The sequence below is a fragment of the Camelus bactrianus genome, chromosome 10 (assembly GCF_048773025.1).
Source record: "Camelus bactrianus isolate YW-2024 breed Bactrian camel chromosome 10, ASM4877302v1, whole genome shotgun sequence".
NCBI classification, from domain to species: Eukaryota; Metazoa; Chordata; class Mammalia; order Artiodactyla; family Camelidae; genus Camelus; species Camelus bactrianus.
The window spans coordinates 3,479,727-3,505,154 of record NC_133548.1 but is presented as its reverse complement, the minus strand read 5'-3'; the positions used below and the strand labels follow the sequence as shown (position 1 = coordinate 3,505,154).

General features: G+C 55.3%; 1 protein-coding gene across 1 annotated transcript in view; it reads left to right on the top strand.

The window, feature by feature from the left end:
- Positions 1-2,817: 2,817 nt before the first annotated feature.
- Positions 2,818-25,428, top strand: part of ANO1 (anoctamin 1) — a 133,009-nt gene continuing 110,398 nt past the window's right edge. Inside the window, exon 1 of the mRNA XM_074371557.1 lies at positions 2,818-3,205. Within this exon, the coding sequence (XP_074227658.1) occupies positions 3,148-3,205 (58 nt within the window). The 5' untranslated portion in view covers positions 2,818-3,147. The remainder of the gene's footprint in view (positions 3,206-25,428) is intronic.

Sequence of the window (25,428 nt, the reverse complement as noted above, 5' to 3'; positions counted from 1 at the left end):
GCTCTGGAGGGCAAGGGACTCATCCTTCATCCCCACTGCCTGCCAACCCTGAGTAGGATCCCTGCCCACGAAAAGTAATGCTCCAAGAACCTGGCTGAAATAAAAACAGACTTCCTGAGACTACAAGAAGCAAGTCTTCAAATGACCTGTGACCCTGGACATGTTCTGATGAGTGACAGTGGGGGCAGGGTGTACGTGACAATCTGGGCACCTCCTGGCTTATCCGAGGGGCCTGGGTGATGGCAGGTGATACACTGAGGGGTCTGCAGAGGGGGTGGCCTTGGGCACCATGACACTGCTTGTCACGTCAGCTCTGGTCTCTGACCCACTCCTGGGTGCCACTTGGGGTCAGTGGAGACCCGGGGCCTTGAATCATATCTGACAAGGACTTGGGCGGGCTGAGCCTGTCCCACCCTGCAGGGCCCCAGCCTCAGCTTGCAAAGCCTATTTTAAACCCTGGCCAACCCCAGGGCATGAGCGCTGGCCCCAGCCTCGCTGGGAACAGCCTTCTCTCCTCCACTCCCTCCCTGCTTCGCCGAAAAGGGAAACCATTTTCCATAATTATAAGCATTGTGCAACGTGATTACTGTATCCTGTAATGATGGCTGTGGCTGTGACGTGGGCAGGCCACCTCCCCGAGACAGTCCACTTGCCCCACTCCGCTTCTGACATAAACATCTTCCTGACGGCACAAGGGGCTCCCCGGAAAATGAGTTGGGGGCCCTGGGCATCCCTTCTCCATCCAGGGCACCCCCTCCCCATTCAGGGCACATGGGAGCCCTGTCTCGCCCCAGCCTGGCAACATTTACCAAAGTAGCAGCTGAAACCAATCCTTGTAAGAAGGAGCTGGTTCGGGTATTTATGAAAATATCTTTAAAGAACTTGATAGGATTAAATATCTCTTTAAACGGTCTGGGTCCACGAGCTGCTCCTTTGCATATGTTGGACACAGCTGAAGGGCTTCATCAGAACACAGTTTAATTGGAGCCAAGAAATGAAAAGAAGAAAAATGGCTCCAATCGGAATGAATCAACATCTATTAATGGCTGCTTAACATATTTCTGCTAATAACAATGCATTAAATAATGTGCATTTTTAAAGCTGGCTAACTAGACAATAGCCCATCCCTGCCCCCCAAAGGTAAACAGTGATGGTTAAAAATAGCCCCAGGACCTATTTACATTTTTTCCCTCCTGAGCCTTTTCGGTTTACAGTTCATCATTCCAGGGGTAAGAATTCTAAAATTTTCTCTGTGTATTTACACAACTGAGCTGTGTATCACGTTGGCTATCAGACCCTTCCAAGGAAAATGAGTTTGTATCTGGATTCCCGAACAACAATGGTTTGGGTCAGATGGGGGAGGCTCTGAAACTCATGTGGCCCCAGCAAGGGCCGGGAAGGCACTTTTTCTCCATCTGTTTCTTCTGCCCTCCCAGGCACACACCTGGGGTACCCAGCACACACCCTGGGGCTTCTTGGCAGCCTCTTTGCGAGTGAGCCAGAGTCCACAGCACCCTACCAGGCGCCTCATCTCCCAATAGTTTAGTCTGGACTGAAACGAGATAAGCACCAAGGACAACAGCAGGTCACCTTTCTCCCTGACCCGCGGTGGGGAAGGAGGGTTGCATCTCCACTCTGCCCACAGCGCTTTGTTGGGGGCGGGGAAGAAGATTCCGGGCTGGAGACACTTCTTTGTGCTTTTGCTGCTACTGCGAGCGTTTCTGCCCAGAGCAGTACACATGGGTACCAAATCCCAGCAGGCCTGGCAGGGATCGGGGAGGACTGGTCACCCAGCTTCCAGGAGGCATAGATTCCCTTCATGTGGATGTGGTCGGTCCCTACAGGGTTGCTGGGTCTGGCTTTTGGGGTGTTTACTTGGCAGGCGATCCAGGGGGGCCCCTCACTTGGGTAGACTCCCAGCACCTGCTTGGCTCCTCCTGGGGGTGCAGGAAGTGGGAGGTGGCCTTTCAAAAGGTCAGGCAGCCTGCCCCTGTCCCACCACTGCCCTGCTGTGATCTGGGAGCAGCTTAAATGAACGTTCTGTTTAAGGCCACTCTGCCTCAGAATTTATTGTATTTATCTGGAGGTGTCAGGGGTGTGAGATTTGTAGAGACAGGAGGCGCCTTGCCTGCAGCTCTCCACGCTCTCCTGGTGCCCACATCCCTGCTGTTCAGGAGGACGCTGAATTGTGCAGATCTGGCCGTCTAAACACGAACAGGGCTAGAGAGAGGTACCTCCCGGCTCCTAACCCAGAGCCAGGCTGCCAGATGTGGAAGGGAGGCCCCTGCCAGCACCCCTCACTGAGTTCTCTTCGCCTCGCTTACCTGGAATCCTCAAAGAACATGATTTTTCTCTGATTTGGAGACAGTTGTCACTTTATCCAGATTCCCAAGTTCTGCACTGGCTGGGGTTCAAGTTCAGGCCAAGTTTGCCCTCTAACCTCCAGACCGCCTTCCCATCCCTGGGCCTCACCTCCTCCTCTTCTGACAAATTGAGAGTGATGAATCAGGGTCCTGCCGCCTCGGGGAGGAGGCAGTGCTCTCTCCACTGACGCCCCATGCTGTGCGGTCTCTCGGGGCTGGGTGGCCGCCCCCTCCCCCACAGTCAGCTCACCTTCCCTGGGGCCCTGGCTGGGGGCCCTGCAGCACCACCGCCCAGGGCCCCACAGTCCACCCCGGCTGATAAGCCGGTCCGGGAGCCGGAGGAGACGCGCCCCGCAGAGCGGGAGGCCGGGGGCGGGCGGCACCCGCGGGCCGAGTGCGGCCGCTGCCGGTCTCAGGCGTCCCGCGCCTTCGCTCCGTGTCCGGGTGGCCGCGGGGCGGTCGCGCTGCGCGCGGGGCGGGGCGAGGGCGGCGCCCGCAGGTAGCCCCCGGGGCGGGGGCGGGGAGCCCGCGGGGACCCCAGCCCAAAAGCCGAGGGGGAGGGGAGGAGCGGCGCGGCGGTGCGCGAGGCGGCCAAGTTTGGCTCCGGCGCGCGCGGCTTCGCGACGTCCTGCGTCTGGGGAGGAGGAGGGGGCCTGTCCCCTCCCGAGTGGACTCGGACCCCGGCCCTCAGAGCCGCCGCAGACCTCTGGGGGTGACCTTGTCGCCCCCTCTCCTGGACCCCGTGCGTCCGGGGCGCACCAGAGTTGGGCAGCGAGCCGAGAGCATGCTGGAGGGCGACATCGGCCTCGAGGGGCTGTCCCCCAAGGAAGCTCCCGCAGCTGGTGAGTGTCCAGGGACGGCGCGGGGGGCGAGGGACCCCGAGCGCGGCAGCAGCGGCGTCGGGGACCCCGGCGGGCAGCGGCTTCCCCGGGACTGAGGGGCGCGCGAGGAGCAGGAGGCAGGGACCCTTGTCTCTGGTGGCGGGGACCCTTGTCTCTGGTGGCGGGGACCTTCCCCTGCGAGCTTTCTGGTGTGTGTGTGGGTGGGGGGTGCTTGGTCGGCCGCAGGTCACCGGGGGCACTCACAGACAAACCGACGGCGGACCGACCGACTGTGGGCTGGGCGGGGCGGGGGGCAGCCGCGGCCCCCGGGCGGGCATCTGCCAGGCCGGCGGTGCGGTTTCCGATTCCCGGGAGAGCATCTCCCAGCCGCGCCGCGCGCCCAAGGCCCTCGGCGGATGGAAGGTTTTCGGATGTTTTTACAGGCGCTATTAATACACATAATATTTCCGTGCTGTTCTGGAGATTTATTTGCGATATAAAGTAACTACTATGACTTGAAGTCATAATGGAAATTGTAGAGGAACTTGAAGTGGGGAGACAAATACGGCTCGGACCGAGTTGGGAGGGAGAGTCCCTGACCTCCTCGGCCCCTCCCTGCGCATAAATCACGACCCTGGCTATTTTTATTCTAATAATTTTAAAATAAATGACCCAAGCAATGTTTCCTGGATGATTTTTCCCCTCCTAGTTCAGAGGTTATTAAGTAAACCTCAGAGCCCAACAGTGACAAGGGGTTACATCAGGCACTCGGCCCTAATTACACAGCTGAAGCCCTACCCGGAGCACCCTGGTTAGGGTTCTGTGTCCTGTGACCAGAGCTGCCTGAACCTGGGAGCCCCTGAGTGCAGTGGGGAGCCTTCCTCCCAGCTCATCCTTCCTCCCCGCCACTCTTTCCCTTTTTAGATTCCCACGGAGAAACTTCTCCTGATTCCTGCTTCTTAAACAGCCCCATTTTGATTCTTTCTGGAAATGACACTATACTCATCAAATGAAGGGCCCAGGAGGAAGAGAGGGGGACACTGCCAGCCAGAGGAGGGAGGCAAGACGTGGGAACAGGAGGGAAGAGGGTGGCTCGAGAAACCAGCCAGGAGGGTTTGGCCGCGCCGGCCTGCTGGCACAAGCGGCTTCCTTTGGTTCACACGTGAACGTGATGCGTTCAGTAACCAGCTGGCTTCATGAGCCCCCCAGACTCAGCCCTTGATGAGCCTCTAACCCAGTTCTTGCCTCTTGCCCGGCCCTGATTGAAGCACGTCACACACTGAATCCTCAGTCTGATTGTGTAAGTTGGGAGCAGAATTGTCCGCATTGTGCAGAGAGGCTGAGGCTACGCAGTTGGTACCTGGGGCCCACAACGTCCGGCGCCAGCTCCCGTGAGGCCTTTGCTCTCCCTCACCCCGCAGTCCGCCAGCGATGCAGCCGAAGCGCTGATTGCTACGCTCAGCAGTGTGCTAGCCACGGGCCTGCACACTCTAAGTTAGTGGGTGGGCCGTATCTCTGATGTGGGGATGGCGGGACTTAGCTTAAGGGAGGGTCTGATGAGGAGATCTGAGTGGTAATGACAGGCGGACCCCACGCATCTGCTCCTGCATTCTGCTCTTTGTGGTGGGCAGGGGTCTCCCCCACCCCTTCTCCTGCTCCGAGCTTCAGCAAGGACAGGACCAAGGCCCTGGGACCAGTGCCTCAGCCTCCATCCCTGAGTTTGCCACCAGGAGCCCCTTTCCACCACGGCCAGCATGCAAGACGTGTGTGCAAATCCTGAGAGGGCCACGTGGCTCTCCAGCTCTCTCGGTGTCGTTAAGACCCGGAGGCTGCCATCGGCACTTGCAGGTAAATACGAAGTAATAACACCATGGAGGTGGGAGATAGAAAGAGACCTTAATCCCCTGCTTAGTCTGGATGCTGGGCACTGAGGTCCTGAAAAGGGGACGTCTTCGCAGTGGGATGCAGTCAGGAAGAACTCAGTCTGAACCCCGGCTATGCTGCCTGCAGCTCTGTGACCTTGGCCAACTTACTCAACCACTCTGTGCCTTAGCTGTCAGCCCAGAGGGTTTGTGAAGATGGCTCGACTCTACAGCCTTTCCACTGGGGTGGCTCCGCTGTATGCGTGGGTGCCGCCCTCACTGTTGTTATCTGCTCCTCCTCCTCATCATCACTGCAAGCTTCAGGTCACAGACCCAGATGGGACCATCTGCCCGATGTCCTGAGATTTATCCTAGGACAAGCTCGTTCTCACTTCTCTGGAGCAATTGATTGTTACGGCTGCCACCTCCCTCTCTGCCTTCTTTAGAAGCTCCCTCATTATTTATTAATAAGCTATTTATTCATAAGCCCATGGTCTGCACCTCCTGCAAGGGCTGGTGGAGTTGGAGTGAAGTGGAGGTGGGCATCCTTCCACCAGGACATGTCTGCCTACTTCACTCCTATCCATCCCTCAAAACCCTGCTGGGATGTCCCCTCCTCTTGGAAACTAGCCCATATGCCTCTCTGCCCTGATGGCATCCTGGGTGTGGAGAGAGGGAGGGAGGGAGGGAGGTTGGGTAAATGCAGCTAATGTTTGTTGAACAGTTCACTGTGTGCTGGGCATGTGGGTGGCCCATTCCTGCAACATCCCGTACAGTCCTCACCTGCTCTAAGAGATGGACCCTGTCATCTCTGCCATTAGTGGATGAGGAAACTGAGGCACGGGGAGAGTACTCAAGGTCGGAGCTGTGCTAAGAGGCAGACGCAGAATCTGGACCCCAGGCAGGCTGGCTGTGTGTTCTCACCGCGCTGTGCTGCCGGCTCAGAGAGGGTGGGAGACCTGTCCCTCCCGAAACTTCCATTTGCCTGTTCAACAGACAGCTTTGGAGGGCCTGCAGGGTGCCTGGCGCTGTGTTCTCGGGGCTTGGGACGCAGCAGAGGACAGAGCAGACACTGGCCTGGCCCTTGGGAAGCTTTCTTGACGACCTAAGAATTAAATATCTCAGATGTTGGCTGGTGATGTGTCCCCTGAAGAAAAGCTGAAGAGAAAAGAGGGCAATGTTAAGTAGAGCGGCCAGGGAAGCCTTCACTGATGGGCAGTGTGGAAACTCGCATCTGAAGGAGGCAGGGGAAAGACTGCCTGAAACATGCCAGTGGGCGCCCAGGGACCAGAGGGAGGGGAGGGGTGATTCGGATGGTGGTAGGCCTGTGGCTACTGTCACAACTTGGGCTGAGTGAGACGGGAGCCACCAGAAGGGTCTGGAGCTGACCTAGGTGTGGGCAGGATCCCTCCGGCTGCTTACAGAGAAGAGGCTGGGGGCGGAGGGGTAGGGGGAGCAGGGAAGGGCAGAAGCCTGCTCAAAGGTTCTTGCAATAATTGAGGCACGAGATGCTGGTGAGGTTGTGCCTGGAGAGGTGGAGGTCAGGCTCTGAGTGTATTTTGAAAACAGCACCCACAGGAATTGCCCACGTGTCAAATGTAGGGTCTGAGAATCAGAGAAAAATCCTAGGCAGCTCCAAGATTTCTGGGTTGATTAGAAGCAGGTGGAGGTGGGTGCGGGGTTCGCCTTTTTGTTTTGGTTTGGTTTTTCCTTGTGTTTTTAAAATATTTTTGCAGGGGGTGGTGATTAGGTTTATTATTTATGTTTAATGGAGGGAGTGGGGATTGAACCCAGGACCTCATGCGTGCTAGGCATGCACTGTACCACTGAGCTATCCCCTCCCCACTCCCAGTTTCTGTTGTTTAAATTGAGCTTAACTGTACATAACATTTTAATCACGTTTAAGCATACAAATCAGTGGCACGAAGTCCATTCAGAATGTTGTGCAACCATCACCACCATCGCTTTCTAAAACTTTTTTTTATCCCAAACAGAAACTGTGGCCCCATTAAGCAATAGATCTCATTTCCCTCCCTCCACCCCAGCCCGAGGTGACCGCTACTCCACTTTCTGTCTCTGTGAATTTGACTGTTCTAGACACTTCACACACAATATCTGTCCTTCTGTGTCTGGCCTGTTTTACTTTACATGTTTTCTAGGTTCATCCACGTGGTAGCAGAGATCAGAACTTCATTCTTTTTTATGGCTGAGTAATTTTCCATCGAAGGCACAGACCACATCTTCCTTGTCCATTCATTTGTCAGTGGACTCGAGTTATTTCCACCATTTGGCTACTGTGACTTAAGCTGCAGTGAAAATGTGCATACAGGTGTCTGTCTGAGTCCTGTTTTCAACTATCTGGGGCATATACCTGAAAGGGGAATATCTGGGTCACAGGTTTCCCTTTTTGGAGAACCACCAAACTGTTTCCCACTGCAACTGCACCAGCTCTCCAGCAGTGCATGAGGGTTCCAGTTCCTTCACATCCTCATGAACACTTGTTATGTTTGCTTTTTTTAAAAAAAAAATTACAGCCATCCTAGTAGGTGTGGCTTTGGTTTGCGTTTCCCTGAGTGGTGTTGAGCATCTTTTCATGCTTTTGTTGGCTATTTGTGTGTAGTCTTTGTGAATCTAATCAATTTCTTTGTGCATTTTTAATGCATTGCTTGTCTTCTTGTTGTTGAATTGTAGAAGCTCTTTATATATTCTAGATATTAAACCCTTACCCGCTGTAAGATTTGCAAATACTTTCTCTCACCCTGTGGGTAGCCTTTTCACTCTCTTGATCACATCCTCTGATGCTGTTGTATGTACAGTGAGCTTCTTCTCTGTGCTGTGATGTGACTAATCAAGGAAACTCTTGTACCCTGCAGTCTGATGCACAATTCAGTCTGACTTGGATGTAGAGGAATCTGCATCTTTGAGCCGGTTACAGTACTGGGAGCTGGAGATACAGGGTAGCCACCGTCCCAGCTATCACGGAGTTGGCAGCCTGTGTTGATTTACTTTGTGATGCACATTGTGGAAGGGCCCTGGTTATGGCTAAACAAGCTCTGGGTGCCGAGGACGCATCCATCCCACCACGCTGCCTGTCTCGCCTCAACTGTCGCCTCCCTCAGGGCGCACAGCAAGTCGGGTCTCAGGTACGGGCATCCGCTAAGTCTGCCTGCCTTGATGCATTCACTTCTGTGGCCCCAGTGGATGGAGGGAGGGATGGATGGCAGCTGACGGCCTTGTCAGCTCATTCTATTTCAGGCACTGCTGTGAGCCCTTTTCACCCATCACCGTCTGGGATATTCGCTTGTTAAGTTGGTAATTATTAGTAACATGAATCCCTTTTGACTGATGAGGAAACTGAGGCACAGAGAGACAAGTGATGTGCCCACGCTCACAGCCCAGGGCACCCTGTGAGCAGCTGAGGTGGATGGGGGACCCGGAGACTCAGACCAGAGTCAGGGCAGCAGAGGACTGGAGCTGCCACCCAGCTCTCAGAGTCGGGGTTTGAGTGGGGAAGGGCCGCCGTCCTGGGGTGGGGGAGACCTTGCTGCTGCGGGAGCCTCAGCACCGAGCTGGGTGTGGCTCGTAAGCTCCTCCTCTCCCAAGCCCGCCTTTGCCTGGCGTGGGCATCCCTTCTCCTCCAGCACCAGGCTCACATGTCGGGGTTCCATGCTGTGTAATGAAGTATTAAAAGCCTTCCGACCCCCAGAAATCCATTTACCGACGGTCATGTGGCCATTGGGTAGACAAATGACTAGTTTCGTGCATGTAGCCCTCGGAGGGCCTGCGTGTACAGGAGATGCCTTGCCTGGTAATCCAGTCTGCTTTCTTGTTGCAGCCTGGGGGTCACCTTGCTCCCCTCCGAGCCTTTCACTGCAGTGCAGTTTGGCTGGGCTCTGGGGTCACATGCACGCACGCTCACACACACACACACACACACACACACACACACGCACGGCGAAACCCACCAGGCGCCACCCCCCACTGGTCAGCCGAACACTCTTATCTCCAGCTGCACCCATGTTTGCCTCTGGGCGTGGTGTGCAAACATTCCCCTTGACACCCAAGACTTAATCCTTTCCCTTTCACACTCAACTGGAATTATTTCTGCCCACATACGGCCTCGGGTGGATAATGATTTTTTAATGCATTGACATGACACTTCATTGCAAAAGTCTGAACACGCCGTTCGGGGTGGGAAGGGAGCAATTGATGTGAGCGGCTAGAAAGAAGGCACAATCGGCCTTATGTGTGTGTCATTGTGTTTCCTGGGCAGAGAACAGCCGGGGACTGGAGCAGATTGGGGATGCAGGGCGAAGGATGGGGGAGGCCCCAACAAACTCTGCTCTGGGCTCCTGGCTGGAGTTTGGGGCCGTAGATCGTTCACTTCCTAATCCCCGTCCTGTCTTCCATCCGATGTGGCTCAGATCCCTCCCACCCCCACGGCTTATGCGAGGCACAAAGCTCATGTGTGGTCCTCTGTCACCCCCTCCACTCGGCCCCACACTCTGCCCTTTACTTGGTCGGGTTGAAGCGAGCTCCCACGCATTTCTCAAAGCTGCCCACTGCTTCTGAGCCATGCCTGGCCGCCCTCTCCTTGATTCCACCATTGCCTCCACCTTGCCCGCCTCTCCTTCCCCCTCCCTACAGGGGCCCCTCTGCAGCCCAAGGTGGGGCTTACCTGCCTTTCCAGATTCTTTCTTGCCCTCTCTGTTCAGCCTCACTGACCTTCCTATGGTCCTTCATTCCCTCTTTCCTGCTCGCTGGGGTCTTGGCCGTTTCTTCCTCCGCACTCTGTCACCTCCTCCAGGAAGCCTCCCTGACCCCTATGGCCAGCAGCATCCTCAGCACCAGGCTTCTCTCCCTTGAGCACTTACACAGCCTCCCCGTCTATCTGCTCCCTCTCTCTCTGCACTCCACAAAGTTCCAGAAGGACAGGGCTGGGCTTATTTTTGCTGGTCCCTGGGATGCTGCCCATGCTCACCTGGCTAAGATGTGCTTGTCAGGTGGTCCTCCGTAAAGTTACTCATTTCTCTTTTCCATGTTGATGTTTGAAGTGCTGGAGATTTCTTAATGGGCTATAGGTTTTAGATTAGGGTCATCAACTTCTGAAACCATCTTAAGCTGAATTTACTAAATTTGTATCATATGTGAGCTCTTTCTTAATTAGTGTTTTGGCATCAGCATTCCCTACACCAGAGACAGCTCGTTGTGGTTATAAATTAAACAACAGGTGACTAAGAATACAGACAATTCAATTTAAGTCTCTTGTTGGCCAAAGCCTCGGGATTAGTTAGGTGTGTCCCACGGAGCCATAAATTGGATATTGACCTTAACTGGCCACCACATTTACACACAGAGGCTCCAATTTCAAAGGGGAAATCTTTAAATAAGTATGTCATTGATTTTAATCAATAATCACCGGAACAGGTGTTTTTCTGCCCTTAAAGAGGCAGATGAATGCCTTGGGTCTACCCTGGAATAAGAAAGCCTGGTCCAACCCCCTCATTTTCCTGGTAACTGGAGGAAACTCAGGCTCAGAGAGGCTGAGTGATATTCCTAAAGCCACAGAGCACTTTGGTGACAGAGATGGGGCTAGAGTTTGCCTACTCCAAGTTCAGAGCTCTCTCCCCTCCTCCCAAACCTAAGGAGGAGTCTAAGGATGCTTGGCCAGGTTCCTTCGGGAGCATGTTGGAGACCCAGCTTTGAGGTCGGTCCAGCACCAGCTGTGTTTCCTGCCACCTTAGAAGAGACACCCGTGTCTTTGGTTGATGCCAGATGAAGTTCTGCCTCTAAAGGGAAACAAGTCTGGAAAGTGCACACAGCTCCTTGGGGGCTGGGGTCCTGGGCAGGGGGCGACGCCCGTTCACTGAGAGGCGCGGGGGCGCCAGACCTGAAGAGGAACGGCAGGTTCACCGCCCTCTACTCAGGCTCCCTGGGAGGCGGGTGGTGGGTGGAACCACCTGCAAGGTTTAAATGTTTGCTCTTATCACTGTTCTTTTTGGAGGGAGGTGGGGATTAGCCACTGTTGTTGAATCCGTGTGAGTTTGCCGCACACGCAAGGCGAACGTGGATGGTCCCCAAGGCGTACCTGGGCTGGTTCACGTTCTGCACTTAATTCTGACTTTTTGAGAAACACTCTGCTTTGTCCTCCCATCCCTCAAATAAAAGATGACAGCCGGTTTATACATTGGATAAAACATTTGAAAAGAGCATAAATTAACAACAAGATGGAAGAAAGAAAAAATGAAGGAAGCCAAGGGGGTGGGGCCAGAGAGGGGCCAGGACTGAGCCTTGGGCTCCAAGAAGCCGGACTTTCTGGTCATAGTGGCCTCAGAGCCATAAAATGAAAGTCTACCGGAGTCTCGGGAAAGGCCATCCCCCAGCCACCCCTAGACAGCAGCCACAGGACCTTTGCATAAGCAGCCTCCTCTCTTGGAGCCCTGTTCCTCTGTCTCCTTCTCATTGCCTGGCCTTCGATGTTGTCTGAGAGACCTTTTCAGTCCTCTCCATCCCACCGGGGGTGCCCATCACCCCTACTCCTAACGCCAGCCCCTCTCCTGTAGAGCACCGATCACACGTCATACTTAGATGGTCTAAGTTGAGTTGCAATTTACATAGAGAGTAAATTACATAGGTGTAATTTACATAGATCTCAAATGCACGGTTCCCTCTGTTTTAACACAAGTTCATACACCTGTGTACCTCATCAATCCCCCACCCCCACCCCACAGACTGATTCCTCCTCTTCTGAACTTACAAATGAAAGCACAGGGTGTGAACAGCCCCACGGCCAGCTTCTGGGGCTCAGCACACTGTTTCATGCAGGCCAGTAGCGGGCCTGTGGCTGGGGGTGTCGCGTCGTGTGGATGGTCCACGGCCTGCGTGTCCGTCCTCCTGGAAGGACTGGTAGTCTCCAGTCCGGAGCCTTTATGAATGGAGCTGCGAGGAACAGTGCTTTCATAGGCGTGTTTTCACTTCTCCCCTAAGTGCCTACGACTGGCATACTGGATCATAGGATAAAAGTGTGTGTATCTCTTTAAGGAAATGCCAAAACGTGTTTCCTGTTTCCCAAACCCCCAAGCCAGGTCTGAGACTCGAAACTGGGCTTTGATTTATTGGACTGATTTACTCTGTGCCCTCCTGCTCCACTGATGTGAACACCAGGTGGTCCAGATTGGCACCTCTTGTGGGTCCTGAATCCCCAGCACCTAGTGCAGTGCTGGGCACAGAGTAGGCGCCCAGTTAAGCATTTGCAGAATGAATGAATTCCCTGTGCAGCTGCTCTTTTCTTCTGCAAATAGGGACCATGTGCCTCGCTGAGGATCAAGTGGCCTAAGTCTCCATCCTTTTGTGAAAGTGGAGATAGTGAGAGCCTGAGTGAGGGCTCTCCCACGACCGCCTGCAGACACCTGGGGAGTGTCTGGTAACAGCGCAAAGGGTTTCCTCCAGGACAAACGGCGGGGGAGCCCCGAGTGTCCTCAGGACAGCACAGCCCCATTGTTGTGTTCTGAAAAGGCTCTGGGTTGGGTGTAACCAGATGCTCACCTCTGCCTAAGTGAAGTCTCAGGAAGGCACTTACAGAGAACTCCCGGGGGGCTCTCCATGAGAAAACCTGTGTAACTGCAGCCCAGCGAGATCACCTGCAGGATGGGGTCAGGGCAACGCAAAATGAGCCCTCAGGGAGAGAATGGCTGGGCCCGGTAACCAGCTTGAAGTCTCGTGTGTGTTTGGGCTGGTTCTGGAGGAAGAAAATGAAATGCATTGCTGCTCCTGGGGGACCGCATCTCAGTGTGTCCCCAAGAGAGTGGCGTGTTCCCAGGAACCCCCAAATCATTTCAGATGATGAAAGCATCATAAAAGAAGGGGCCTGGGAAGCGCGTGAAAAGGCACTCAAGTTCATTAGCCACCAGGAGATGCAAAGTGAAACCACATTTGGTGCCACATGCACCACCAGAGGGGCTAAAATGCACAAGGCGGACGGGACGGTGCCAGGCTCGGGCCAGGGCGCTCTCGCAGGCTGCTCGCGGGTGGGAGCTGACACTGGAAGCTCTGTAGCAGGAGTGTAGCCACTGTTGCTGGACCAGAGCTGACTCGATGCCAAGCAGACCACTCCTTGTGGGACTCAATCAGAATGCACGCCCTTACTCATCCAGAGACACGGACGAGGGTTCCTCACAGCACTGTTCATGACGGCCCAGAACTGGGAGCCCCCAAATGGCCACCAACACTTGGACGGGCACACACACGTGGTCCCTGCCCACCACGGAGCACTTTACAGCCCTGGGGTGAACTGCCCGCAGCCGCTCCCAGCATCGGGGATGTATTACCAAGGTCGTGATGCACAAAGGAGGCTGGACCCAAAAGGGCACACATTGTACTATCCCATTTATAGAACGAGCAAAACACTCCATGACCCCGTTTATACAACACACAGCAGCAGAATGCATCTGTGGAGACAGTAATCATGAAAGCAGTTTCCCTTTGGGGGTCGGGAAGGGGCTTCTGGGTGCCGGCCGTGTGGGCTGCTTGGTCCACAGACACACGCCATGTGCACACATCTGTGCTTGCGTGATGCTCCCATGAGGTGCTTTTAAGGCGTCAGGAGAGGGCAGTGCCGGAACCCACCCCTCCTTCAAGCCACCTAAAGGCTCTGTGGGAAAGCATTCTTGCAGACCGTGAGATTCCACCAGGGAATTAGGACGTGGCTCTGTCTCCCCGGGGGTACCCCGAGCTCCCGCCAATCCCACACAAGGGCGGGAGACCAATGCCAGGGCGGCCGGAGCAAAGGTCGGGCAGCTTCTGGGGGCTTCTCCTGCCGTGGTCAGAAATGAGTAAAACAGACCTGGGCTGGAACCCAGCTGAGTGAGGAGAGAAAAAGGGACGGAACGCTGACACTGTTAACAACCCTGATGGCTGAGCTTTATGTGTATGATCGCACACCAGGTGCCTGAGCGTGCCCCTTCCTGAGCTGGTGCTGGCCTTTCGTCATTTAAAGATGACAAAGCAGCGATGGTCACGCAGTTAGGAAGTGCTGGGTCGGGGTTCACCCAGCGCGCAGGACCGCGCACTTTGGGCCACACTCCGAGTCACCTCTCGGGTGGATGCCATAGGAATAAAACATTATGACGTTAGGTGGTGTTGTCTGGTGCTTAGGGCTTTTAACACCGGCATCTCCGTTATGCTGTCTTTAAAGTACATCACGGAACAACAGGACTAGCCTTGAATTGGTGACACAAGAAGTCTCACCACGAGTACATTATGATTGTCGCCACTGGTTGGGTTCAGAACTTTATTATGGATTTATTATCTAGTTTACTCCTCACAGCATCCCAAAAGGTAGATACCATTATCCTCATTCTACAATGAAACTGCGGTTCAGAGAGGTTAAGTAACTTGGTAAAGGTCACACAGCTCTAAGAATCTATCAAAACATGAGGCATTTCTTTGCCAGTTTCAGGTCAAGGGGGAGGTGACATGTTGCTCAAAATGTCAATGAAAAAAAAAATGCTTGTTGGCACCCTGTCCTGGATTATTCTAGGAACGTCTGTGAGAAATTCCTACGGTTTGAAATCTCCATTTCTCTATGGAGTCAGCCAAACATGGCCTCAATGTTGATCTTCAGAAGCATATTTTTAGTGTGAGGTGGGTTGTGTTTATTTTTTTTGATGAATAGCAAAAATGAGGTTTCTATAAATAAAGCCGTGGCTTTTTCCCTAACTCTCATTTTATTTCCTGTGCACGATTCACAAGTGAGTTGACCAATAGAATGAGTTTACCAGCTGCAAAGAATTCAAAATGGAACGTACCCATGAGGGACAGTCTAGGTCTTTAAAGGGCTCTTCCACCTGGAGTGCCGCAAGGCGGCTTTCCACACCTTGTTAGGAGCCAGCGTCCCTCTGTCTGGGGGTCCATTTGGATCATTTGCATGATAGTTATGTGTCAGGGCTACCAGTTAGGGACCATTTCTCTTTTAACTGAAAGCAATCCATTTTTGTGAATTGGAAACCATTGGAGACCAAGGGATAAATCCATTTCCATTTCTCAGTCTATAAGACAGTTGCTACCTATGTGGGGTCCTGATGCACCCAGAGCCCCCAAGACTCACATGGCTCTGTGTCCTGGTCTCCAAGGAGACCCCATGCAAACCCCCCGCAAATGTCAGGGGAGGCATTTGCGGGAGCTCTTACCTGGCACTGCTACTGGTTAAGAAACCAAAAATGATGTTGGTGGGAAGAGAACCCTTTGGAGATTACTTACACTTGGCATTTTCAGCTCTTACTTATGTGGAGACAAGTCCTGGTCCTTAACCCGGCCTCCCCATCCCCTGAAGCATCTCACCTCTGCCTGCAGGGGAGCTTCCTTCCACGCACGTAGCCTCGCGCCTCACAGGTGCTCCTGGCATTTGCATCCGACTTGACACCCAAACTCTCTCCTACCCAAGCTGGTATCCCGGCTACCAACCTTGCTTTCTCTCTCCAGCGATCACATTTTATCCCTCGTGGCTTCTTTCTGCCTGCCTGCATCCTCCCTGTGTTAACCCTTGTCTGGTCCCAGCTCCCTTAAGTGAACCTGCCAAGTCCAGGGAGAGTGCAGGCTGGACATTGCCAGGGTCCACCTGCCACCTCGGAAGCTGGCCCAGTGCACACCTTACTCGCCCACCTGTCTCCTCGGTTCTGCTCTCTGCCCTGACCCCTGTGCACCACCCTTTCCTACAAACTCTGGATCCTTTGAAGAGCCTGTAGCTCTGTTATTATTATTATTATTGCAAAAACAAGCACATGCAATGTGCCCTCCTGCCCGTCTCTAAGTGCACAGTGCGGCAGTGCTACGTGGGCACACGGTGTGCAGGTCTCTAGAACTCTCCATCCTGCAGAAACGAAACTCGTGTACTCGCTCGGCAGCTCTCCTGTCCCCTCCCCTGGCCCTGGGTAACCACTACCCTACTGTCTGTTCCTAAGAGTTCGTCTACTTTAGACACTTCAAGACAAGTGGACTCATGCAGCATTTGGTTTGTGGTGGCTGGTTGGTTTCACTGAGCATATGTGTTGAATGCTCATCCGCATTGTAGCCTGTGTCAGAATTTCCTTTCTTTATAAGGCTGAATAATCTTCCATCAGGTGGACGGACCACATATTCTTTATCCGTTCGTCCATCAGTGGACACTCGGGTTGCTTCCACCTCCTGGCCATTGTGAACAGCGGTGCAGTGCACGTGGGGGTGCAAATATCTCTTTGAGACCCTGCTTTCACTTCTTTTGGGGATATATCTGCAAATGGGGTTGCTGGGTTGTATAGTAATTAATTCTATTTTTAATGTTTTGAGGAACCACTGTACTGTTTTCCATAATGGCTCCACCACTGACTTTTCCAGTAACACAACAGCGCCCAGCGTTCTCATTTCTCCACATCCTCAACGGTGTTCATTATTTTCTGGTTTTTTTTTAATAGCAGCCACCGTAATGGGTGTGAGGTGCTGTCTGGTTGGGCTTTTAATTTGCATGATTAGTGATGTTGAGCGTCTCTTCATAGGCTTGTTGGCTATTTATATGTCTTATTTGAGGAAGTGTTTATTCAAGTTCTTTGCCAACTTTAATCAGAGCTTTTTGGGTTTTGTTGTTGAGTTCTTTCTATAATCTAGATCTTAACCCCTCACCAGACACACGGTTTGCAAATATTGTCACCCTGCGGATGGTCTCCTTGGCTGCACAGAAGCTGTACGTTCAGTGCCGTTCCACGTACTTCTTTTTGCTCTGGTTGCCTGTGCTCTGGGCGTCATATGCAAGAAACCTTCGCCAAATCCTGTCGTGAAGCTTTCCCCATGCTTTCTTCGAGGAATTTTATCATTTCAAGCCTTCTGTTCAGGTCTTTGATCCATTTTAAGTTAATGTTTGTATATGGTGTAAAGTAAGGGCCCAGGCTCGCACTTCTGCATGTGGAGACCTAGTTTTCCCAGCCCCTTTGTTGAGAAGACTGTCTTTGTCCCACTGCTTTCAGTGGCTTGGCCACATGACCTTATCAAAGACGGCGTGACCGTATGCCCAAGGGCTGCGTCTGGGTTCTCTATCCCTTCGCGCTGGTCTGTGTGTCTGTCTTTCTGCCGCTACTTCTTGTTTGTGAGCTGCTAGCTCTGTGTAAAAGCTGCGGCATTTGCCTTCATCCTCGGTGGCACTCACCTTAAGCTGCTTCCTCTTTCTCTCCAACTTCAAATGAAGCAAGTGCCCTTTAGATTTGGTGGCAGATGATGGCCGTGGAGACCTTACAAAGGGAGAGCGTGCCAAGTGCCATCCTGAGCGCTGTCAGGTCGCTGCCCATAGTAGAACCTCTCCTGGCCTCCCCTCCCCGGGAGCCAAGACACCACCTCCAGGAAGCCCACGCGGATGCAGCACTCAGTATCCCTGTGTCCTGGACGTCTCAGTGCGAGGATGTCAGGGAATTGAGGGATGAGAGTGGCCTGGCCACAGCGTCCCCAGCGAGATGAGGTCGCATTCCACCAGAGATTAGCTGCAGGCCCCAGGCGCCTAGACACCCCTCTTGGGTCCAGACGCCAACGGTGTTTCCCACACGAGCCCCAGACGGCTGGAAATGATGACGTGGCCTTGGCAGTTTTCACTGTTTCCTTCTCGTAAATCCAGCAGAATTCACGCCAGTTGGGGACAAAAGGACAAAAGGCTTGTGGAGCAGCCGGCCTGAGAGTCCCCACAAGCCAGGACCGACTGATGGAGAAGCTCTTGTCTGGGGTGGGGACTTTGTTAAAGGGATTTCTGAGCATCCCTGGATGTGGCTGAAGAGGCCAGAAAGCTCCTTCTCAGGGGGGAGTCACAGCTCTGCCAGCACAGTTGCCAGAAGTCTCCCAGAGGCCAGGGAGGCTCCAGGAGGGACACAGGCTGCACCCCCTTGCCGGGTGGGACCCGCAGTGACTCCTCCCCGTGCACCAGCATCCCCAGGTGTGAGGTGGGGTCGGAGGGTGCCCCTCCAGGGGGTTGCTCGTGAAGTGAGCGCAGACAAGCAAACCCCGTAACTCCTGCTTTCGTATTATTACTGTTTTACCCCGAACCACGGACGCCCCTGCCTCCGCCCAGGCCTTCCGGAAGGAGGTCCGGAACAGTCCCCGCAGCTCGTGCCCAGAGAGTCGAGCCTTAGGATTTCCCTCAGATGTCACAGAAGTTTGAGAGAGTTGCATTTCACGTCTGTTTTTCCCCTCAAAGGAAAATGCATTAGTCAGCCAGGGCCACCATGACAAAGTCCCACAGATGGGGCAGCTTAAACAGCTGAATTCACTGTCCCCCATCCCGGGGGCTGGAATCCGAGGTCCAGGCGTGGGCGGGGCCGGCTCCTCCTGGGGCCTCTCTCCTCGGCGTGGAGACGGCCGCCTTCTCCCCGTGTCCTCACATGGTCGTCCCTCTGCGTGTGTCTGTGTCCTGATCTCCTCCTCTTGTAAGGACACCAGGCCTATAGGATTGGGACCCACCCTAGTGACCTCATTTTATCACGTCTTTAAAGCCCAGCTCCAGATACAGCCACATTCTGAAATGCTGGGGGTCAGGATTCCAACCCAGGAATCTTGAGGGGACATAGTTCAGCCCATCACAAGGAGCTTTCGTCTCGGCTGCGCAGCCGAGGGACTCGCACTGCTCGCCCACAAACCCAGCACCTCCCAGCCCACTAACCCGGGTTGCTTCTTGGCGCCTGCGGGTGTGAGGTCCTTGCAAGCTTCCCCAGGTCCCCACTTCTGACCGAGCCAGGGGCTTCTTTCTGCAGGCTGAGGCCCTCTGTCCTCACGGGGGACCGTCTGCATCGCAGAGTCGTGGGAGGGAAAGGGCATCAGAGAAGCTCAGGGAAAGGCCGTCTGGCTCCCGCCTGCTGTTGCGGGCCCGCGGCAGACTCTGCGGGTGCTCGGCAGACCCCCAGCTGCCAGCCGGAGGCTGCTCTAGGTAAGGGGCGGGCAGCAGGGGGCCTCAAGGAAACTGCACCATCGTGGGAGAGACAGGCAGGCAGACAGACAGACACTCAAGCAACAACACAATCCATCAGGAGGGGCCCACGGGCCACCTGGCTGCTCCTCTAACACAGGCTTCTCCGCCTCGGGCCCTCGTCCCGGCTGTCCCTCCTGCCTGGGCCGCGCTGCGGGGGAGGTGGCCCTGCTCACCGGCTCTGCTCGTCCTCAGCCGCCTCCCCAACCACCCATCCGTGCGAGGCCCCTCCCCGCTCCGGGTCCACGGCCTGCCGGGTTGTTGTTCGGACTTCCCGGCTCTCCGCTCCACGTTGACAGTGGGTGTTAGTGTTTCCTGCAGTAGGTGTAAGGTCCCCTGCTCGCTCCCCTCTCCCAGCACCTCGACACCTGTCTGCACGTAGCAGGTGCTCTGTGAATGTGGATCGGATGTGTGGGGACAGGAGCCTGAGGGGTGGGCAGTGGCAGGAGTTTGATGGAGAGCACTGTGCCTCCTGGAGGGAGTGACACCCTACAGGCTGAGTAGACGTTAGTCAGGCGGGAAGGGTGTTCCAAGCAGCGGGAACAACATACGCAAAGGCCCAGAGGAGACAGCAGGGTGGAGGACTTGGAAGACGCAGAGCTGGGCGGAGTATGGTGGGGAGGGGACCTCGAGGAGCCACGCAGGCGTCAGAACACCCAGTGCCCCATCAGCCACCCCTGCCTGCCTGACCCTGAGGTTTATAGCGGAGCTCAGACAGGCTTCTGATACCTGCGGCAGCCACCGCCCCGCGCGCAGCGGCCCACCCACCCAGGGTGCAGGAACCAGAATGTCCTCACTCCCCCCGCTCTGGTGCTGGGAAAATGTCCTTCATCTATTTTCCAAAACAATGTTTTTTCCCCTTTCCATACAGCTGGAAGGCCTCAGGTAGGCAATACGTCACAGGAGCATTTTTTAGGTGTTTCCAAAACCTTAGCACTTCAAAGGCATAAATATTTAAAGAAGTTCACCATTTGCCTCATCGATGGAAGCCTGAGAGCTGTATTCTTAGGTTACTTCTTACAAATCAGCAGCGCACAGAGTGCTGCCTCACTCACACCCTCAAAGGTCTAATAGACGGCTGTCATAACACGGCTGTAGACAGAGTTGTCGTCTGCTGGAGGTCCTTTTATTGGGATTGATATCCACCCATCCATCAATCCATCCAACCATCTATCCGTCCATCCGTCCATCCTTTCATTCACAGTGGGTGCTGCGGTCCCGCTGGAGAACAAGACTGCCCCCTGCCCTCAAGGGCTTCACCGTCTAGTGGGGAAGACAGGCGACAGGCAGCAGCATCTCATGTATTTCCAATGAGAATGGCTGTAACAAAGAAAAAGGCAAGTGCTTTGAGGGTTTACACCAGAGGAATCTGACCCAGTTTAGGATCAGAAAGACTGACCCCAAAGTAAAAACATGTTTAAGCTGGAACCTGAAAGATGGGTAGGAGTCTGCCAGGCAAAAAGGTGGAGAAAGTGCGTTAGGTGGCAGGAGCAGCAAGTGCAAAGGCCCTGAGGCAGGAAAGTGCTTGGCATGTTCAAGCAGCTGACGTGAAGCCGGAGAAGCTGTGGCAGAGTGGCTGAGGCTGGAGAGGCCGAGAGGGACTCGGCCACGATGTCTGCAAGACCACACTGAACGTGGACTTGATCTGACGAGCAGACGAGAAGCCAGGGAAGAATCACAAACAGAAGAGGACTGTGACCAGGTTAGCCTTTTTAAGTCGTTTTGATTTAACACACCACACACAGAGAAAGGTGTGCACGTCCTAAGCGCATGCTAATTAGCCTGCTGGGGCTGCCATGACAAAACGCCATGGACGGGGGTGGGGTGGGTGGGGGTGGCTCAGACAACAGAAGCCCACTCCCCACGGCTCTGGAGGCCGGAAGTCCACGGTCAGGGCCCGGCAGGTTGGTTTCTGGTGAAAGGTCTCTCCCTGGCTCGCAGACGGCCGCCTCCTTGCTGTGTCCTCACGGCCTTTCCTCTGTAAGCGGACAGAGAGACAGAGAGACAGAATGGGGCTGGAGCCGCGCCCTTACGGTTAACGACCTCACTTAGCCTTAATTACCTCCTTAAAGACTCATCTCCAAATACAGTCACGCTGGGGGCTAGGGCTTCGACAGATGAATTTGGGACCGGGTGCAGTTCCATCCCCAGCAGTATAGCTCGATGGATTTTCATAAAGCGGACACACCCAGGAAACTAGCACTCAGGAAAAGTGAAGAACGTGACCCCTCCACCCACCAGATCCTTTTCATGACCCTGTCCCGTCCCCCCACCCCCGCTGCTCCCGTGCCTTTCAGTCCCATAGAGAGTTTTGCCTGCTTTTGAACCGTGTGCCAGTGGAACCAGGCAGCAGGCACTCTGATGTCCTGCAGCTTGTGCCCGACGCATGCCCTGCCCTGCGTGTGCTTTGCCCGGAGTGTGCTGTGCCCCGCGTGTGCCGTGCCCCGTGTGTGCCGTGCCCGCGTGTGCCGTGCCCGGAGTGCGCTCTGCCTGGAGTGTGCCATGCCCCGCGTGTGCCGTGCCCCGCGTGTGCTCTGCCCAGAGTGTGCCGTGCCCCGCGTGTGCCATGCCCAGTGTGTGCCGTGCCCGCGTGTGCCGTGCCCGGCGTGCGCCATGAATCGCGTCCGTGGAGCCCCGCGTAGCCCGTGCGTTTCACCGCGGCCTCGCGTAGCCTGAGTGCTCACCACGTGCTCCTGGCCAGCCCACTGCGGGCGGGCGGCCGGGGCGGGGCTGCCCGGAGCACAGCTGCTCTGAGCGTTTTGTGCGGGTCTTTAGTGAACACGGGGAAGCACCTCTGTCGGGAGCAGAGCGCCAGGTCAGAGGCGAGCAGCCGCGGGGCTCTGGTAGATCGTGCCTCGACACTTTCCAAAATCACCCTATCAGTGACGCTCCCACCAGCACTGTCCACGGGGCAGAGAATGGGCAGCCGGGGCGGGGAGGCGGCATGGGGCTGCTCTGGGAACCCGGAGGAGAGAGGCGGTGGCTGAGGGCATGAAGACATGGGGACCAGTGGCAACTTCTAAGCCATGTGCGCCAGGCTCTGTGTGCCTTATTTTACGAGACCCACTGTCCTCTTTATTTATAAAGCTTTGGGGTGACACTCCATCTCTTCTGTCTTTTCCTTGTCCCACTCTTGGGACCATGGTTGGGTTTTCATTGTCCTTGTTTTCTGAAAAAATCTTAAAATCCTTGAGCCAAGGAGAAAAGCAGATGAGACACCAGTAACTCCAATCACCTCTTGGGAAGTTTTTCCTGTCCTCTTTTGGCCCAATTACTAGATGTATTGAGGACCTACTGTGTGCAGGGCCCTTTTAGATGCTCCACGGACTCACACGTGCTCCTGCCCTCTGGGGGTGCTGTCCAGAGGGGCGCCACGCCGCGGCCCGGCCGGAGTTAAGCCCCATCTCTGCGCTGCGGTGCTGCGGTAGACCGCGGCTACAGATGAGAAGACTGTGGTCGTGGTGTATCCAAGGATGGAGGGGACCTTGCCTTTCTTTGCTGCCTTGGCCGAGCTGTGACTCTGGCTCCTAGTGATGCCTGACTACAGCTTCCCACACTGCTGGCTCGGCCATCCACAGAGCTCTTGTCACTCAAACTGTCTTCCTGGTCCTCTGTGTCGAACTGTGCTGGACAGATGCAGAGCTCACGGGGAAGGTGATCCGACCGTGGGCGACACTGACGGGTGGTGCCTGGGGTCTAATGGCCCTGCCGCCCTTTCGGGACCAGGATGTGGAAGGACCTGGAAGAGGGAAAAGGGCAGGGCCCACCGGACCCCACAGAGGTCAGGAGATGTGCTCACGGCCGCACAGCTTCAAAGACTTTCCGAAGATGCATCCCCGCCCTGCCGCTTTTTGTGGGGTGGCAGGAGGGTGATGGAATGTCACCTCGGGGTGTCAGCGCGCGTCATGATGATGCAGAGGATGCCCAGAGGCTTGGTTTCACTGCTTGCTTTCCTAGTTTGCATTTTAGCAAAAATAAGGCAAAGGCGAGGAGAGTGCTCCGGGGAGCGAGGAGAGCGAGAGAACGCGTGACTGCTCGTCTGTGCCTTTTGCCCGGCTCTGGGGTCCACCTCGATCCTGTGATTTTGGTTGAAGGATGGAGGTGGGCTAAGATGCTGAGGACCTGACATGGCACGAGAAAGCTCACCTAGGACAGCGTGAGGGCCCCGCCTGCTTCCTCGTGCCTGGACCTCCTGGGAGAGCAGGGGCTGCCTTCTGGCAGCAGCCTCAGTTTTCTTCCTGCGTCATCTTCTGCCCAGCTCTCAGGTCTGCGGAGGAATCGAAGTGGGTCAAAGCCCAGGCCTGGCTGGACACACAGGCGGAGGAGAAGCCGACGAGCCTACGATGCAGGGTCTCTGCCGAGATCTGTTAGCACCAGGCCGTTTCCAGACGGCAGCCCTCCGCCCCTTGAGCCCCGGCCTGCCTGGTCACTGCCTTTCCTACTGTATGCCTTACTTGCTTTTCCTGGTCTTTCTTCCCCACGAGAATGCAGGCCACTGGGGGCCGGGTTTTGGTCTGTTTTGTTCACTGCCCATCTTCCTCACAAGATGCCTGGCACGTGGCTCGGCTCATCAAATCCTCACCCAATAATGAATGAACACGTGGGCCAAGGTGTGTCTTGGGTCCCAATGCAGGGACAGGGGCTGATTCGCTTTACAAAATCGGACCTCCAGTCTGTGCCCCCCTGCAAACAGAAGCAGACCCGTTTTTGTGGTTTCTTTACCCATGACCCCAGCCCACAGCACAGCACCCACATGCTGAGGCAGAAAAGCAAACTCTTGAGGCACCAAATGAGATTCTTTTTAAGCCCTAAGTCTATTTTGCTTTTTAGTAAAGCCGTTTGCACGGAAAACCAGGTCTCTGTGCTGGCCTAGTGGCTCCAGGCAGGACCCGGTGTCTCCTGCCCATTCCTGCCGCTGCCCGGGGCCGTAGCCCCCTGCGCGCACTCTGTGAGACACCCTCCTTTCCTCTCTTCAGGAAATGTCGGCTCTTACAACTGGGAACAGCTTCATGATTAGTGGCGCCCACTCCAAAGTAAAAACGCCAGGTTCTGTTCAAAACTGATGAAGATTTTCAAGGTGGCTACAGCAGAGAATTAAAGCCAGGGTCCTGTGCTTGTAGGATGCACCCCGCAAAGTGTCCCCGAATGAGATACACAGGACACTGGGCTGGGCCCTGCGGTTCATGGGTTCCACCTGGCAGTCTCTCGCAGGTGGCGCTGGACCGGGCTGCCCGCTGCCCTGCACCACACCTCCCCTTGCCGGTCCTTCCTGTGTTTCAGGGACCAGCCAGGGTGGCCTTTGGTGCTGCTCCCTGGACACGTGCTGGCCCCCCTCCTCCAAGGGCCGAGGATGGGTGGGGCTTCCCGGCTCTTTGTGGGCAGTGAGCCGGGGCCTGGTCCAGCTCTCCTGTAGTGAGTGGAGGGGACATGGTCCTTCTGGGCGGGAGCATTTCTGACTGTTTCTAGACTCCACTGCCTTCTCTGCCCTCCTGCCGGTGCCCGGCAATGTTTGAGGTGGTGCCTCCCCGCTCCCCACCGCCGCATCCTGTGTGGCTACAGCAAGCGCAGCCCCCTGCCCACCTGGGCTGGACAGGGAAGCACAAGCAAGAATCAAGTGCTGTCTGAAGCCTTGAGAAGCCGCTTGCTTGTTGCCGGGCAGAATCCGCCTGGCTGACGGATGCCCCAGCGAGACCAGAAACCTGCAGCGCACATCCTGGGCTCGCCCTGAAGCCGCCCGCCCCTGCTGTGTCTATGCCACTCATCAGTTACCCCTTGGCTCATCTGCTCGGGGGTATTTATTGAGGGTCTGCTAAGTGCCAGGCACGGAGCCAGTGCTGGGGACACAGCAGTAAATAAGGCAGCTGTGGAATCGGCCGGAGGTGAAGGGGCTTTTCTTCCCACAGGACGGGCGCACCTGGAGCCCAAGAAACTGTGAAATGCTGTCGCGTTAAATGCTGCAAAGCCTGTGGCACTGTGCAGGCATGCGGCAGGGAGGCCTGTCCCCGCCCGGGGACCCTGGGAGGGCTTCTTGGAGGAGGTGTCCGGTCCATCAATCTATTCATCAGTAAATACTGAGACCCAGTTGGGAGCCAGACCTGTGCAGGCCTGTGCAGTGGGGATGTAGCCATGATCAAAACAGTGCATCTGTTCTCATACCTCTCGGGGTGCAGGAGAGCGGACCCCCGTATACACATGCACGCATAAAATGTGGGACAAAGAGGAGTGTTCTGGAGGGAAATAAAGCAGAGAAATCGTTACGTTAAAGGAGCAGGCTTCCAGAGGGGACAGCAGGAAAGGCCCCGACTGCTCCCCACGGCCCCTGCTGCTCCCTGGGTGTGCTGGCGCTACCTCGCACGCGCTCACACGGGCCAGCTGTCTGTGTCTCTTCCCAGCTCTGCATTCGGCGACGTCAC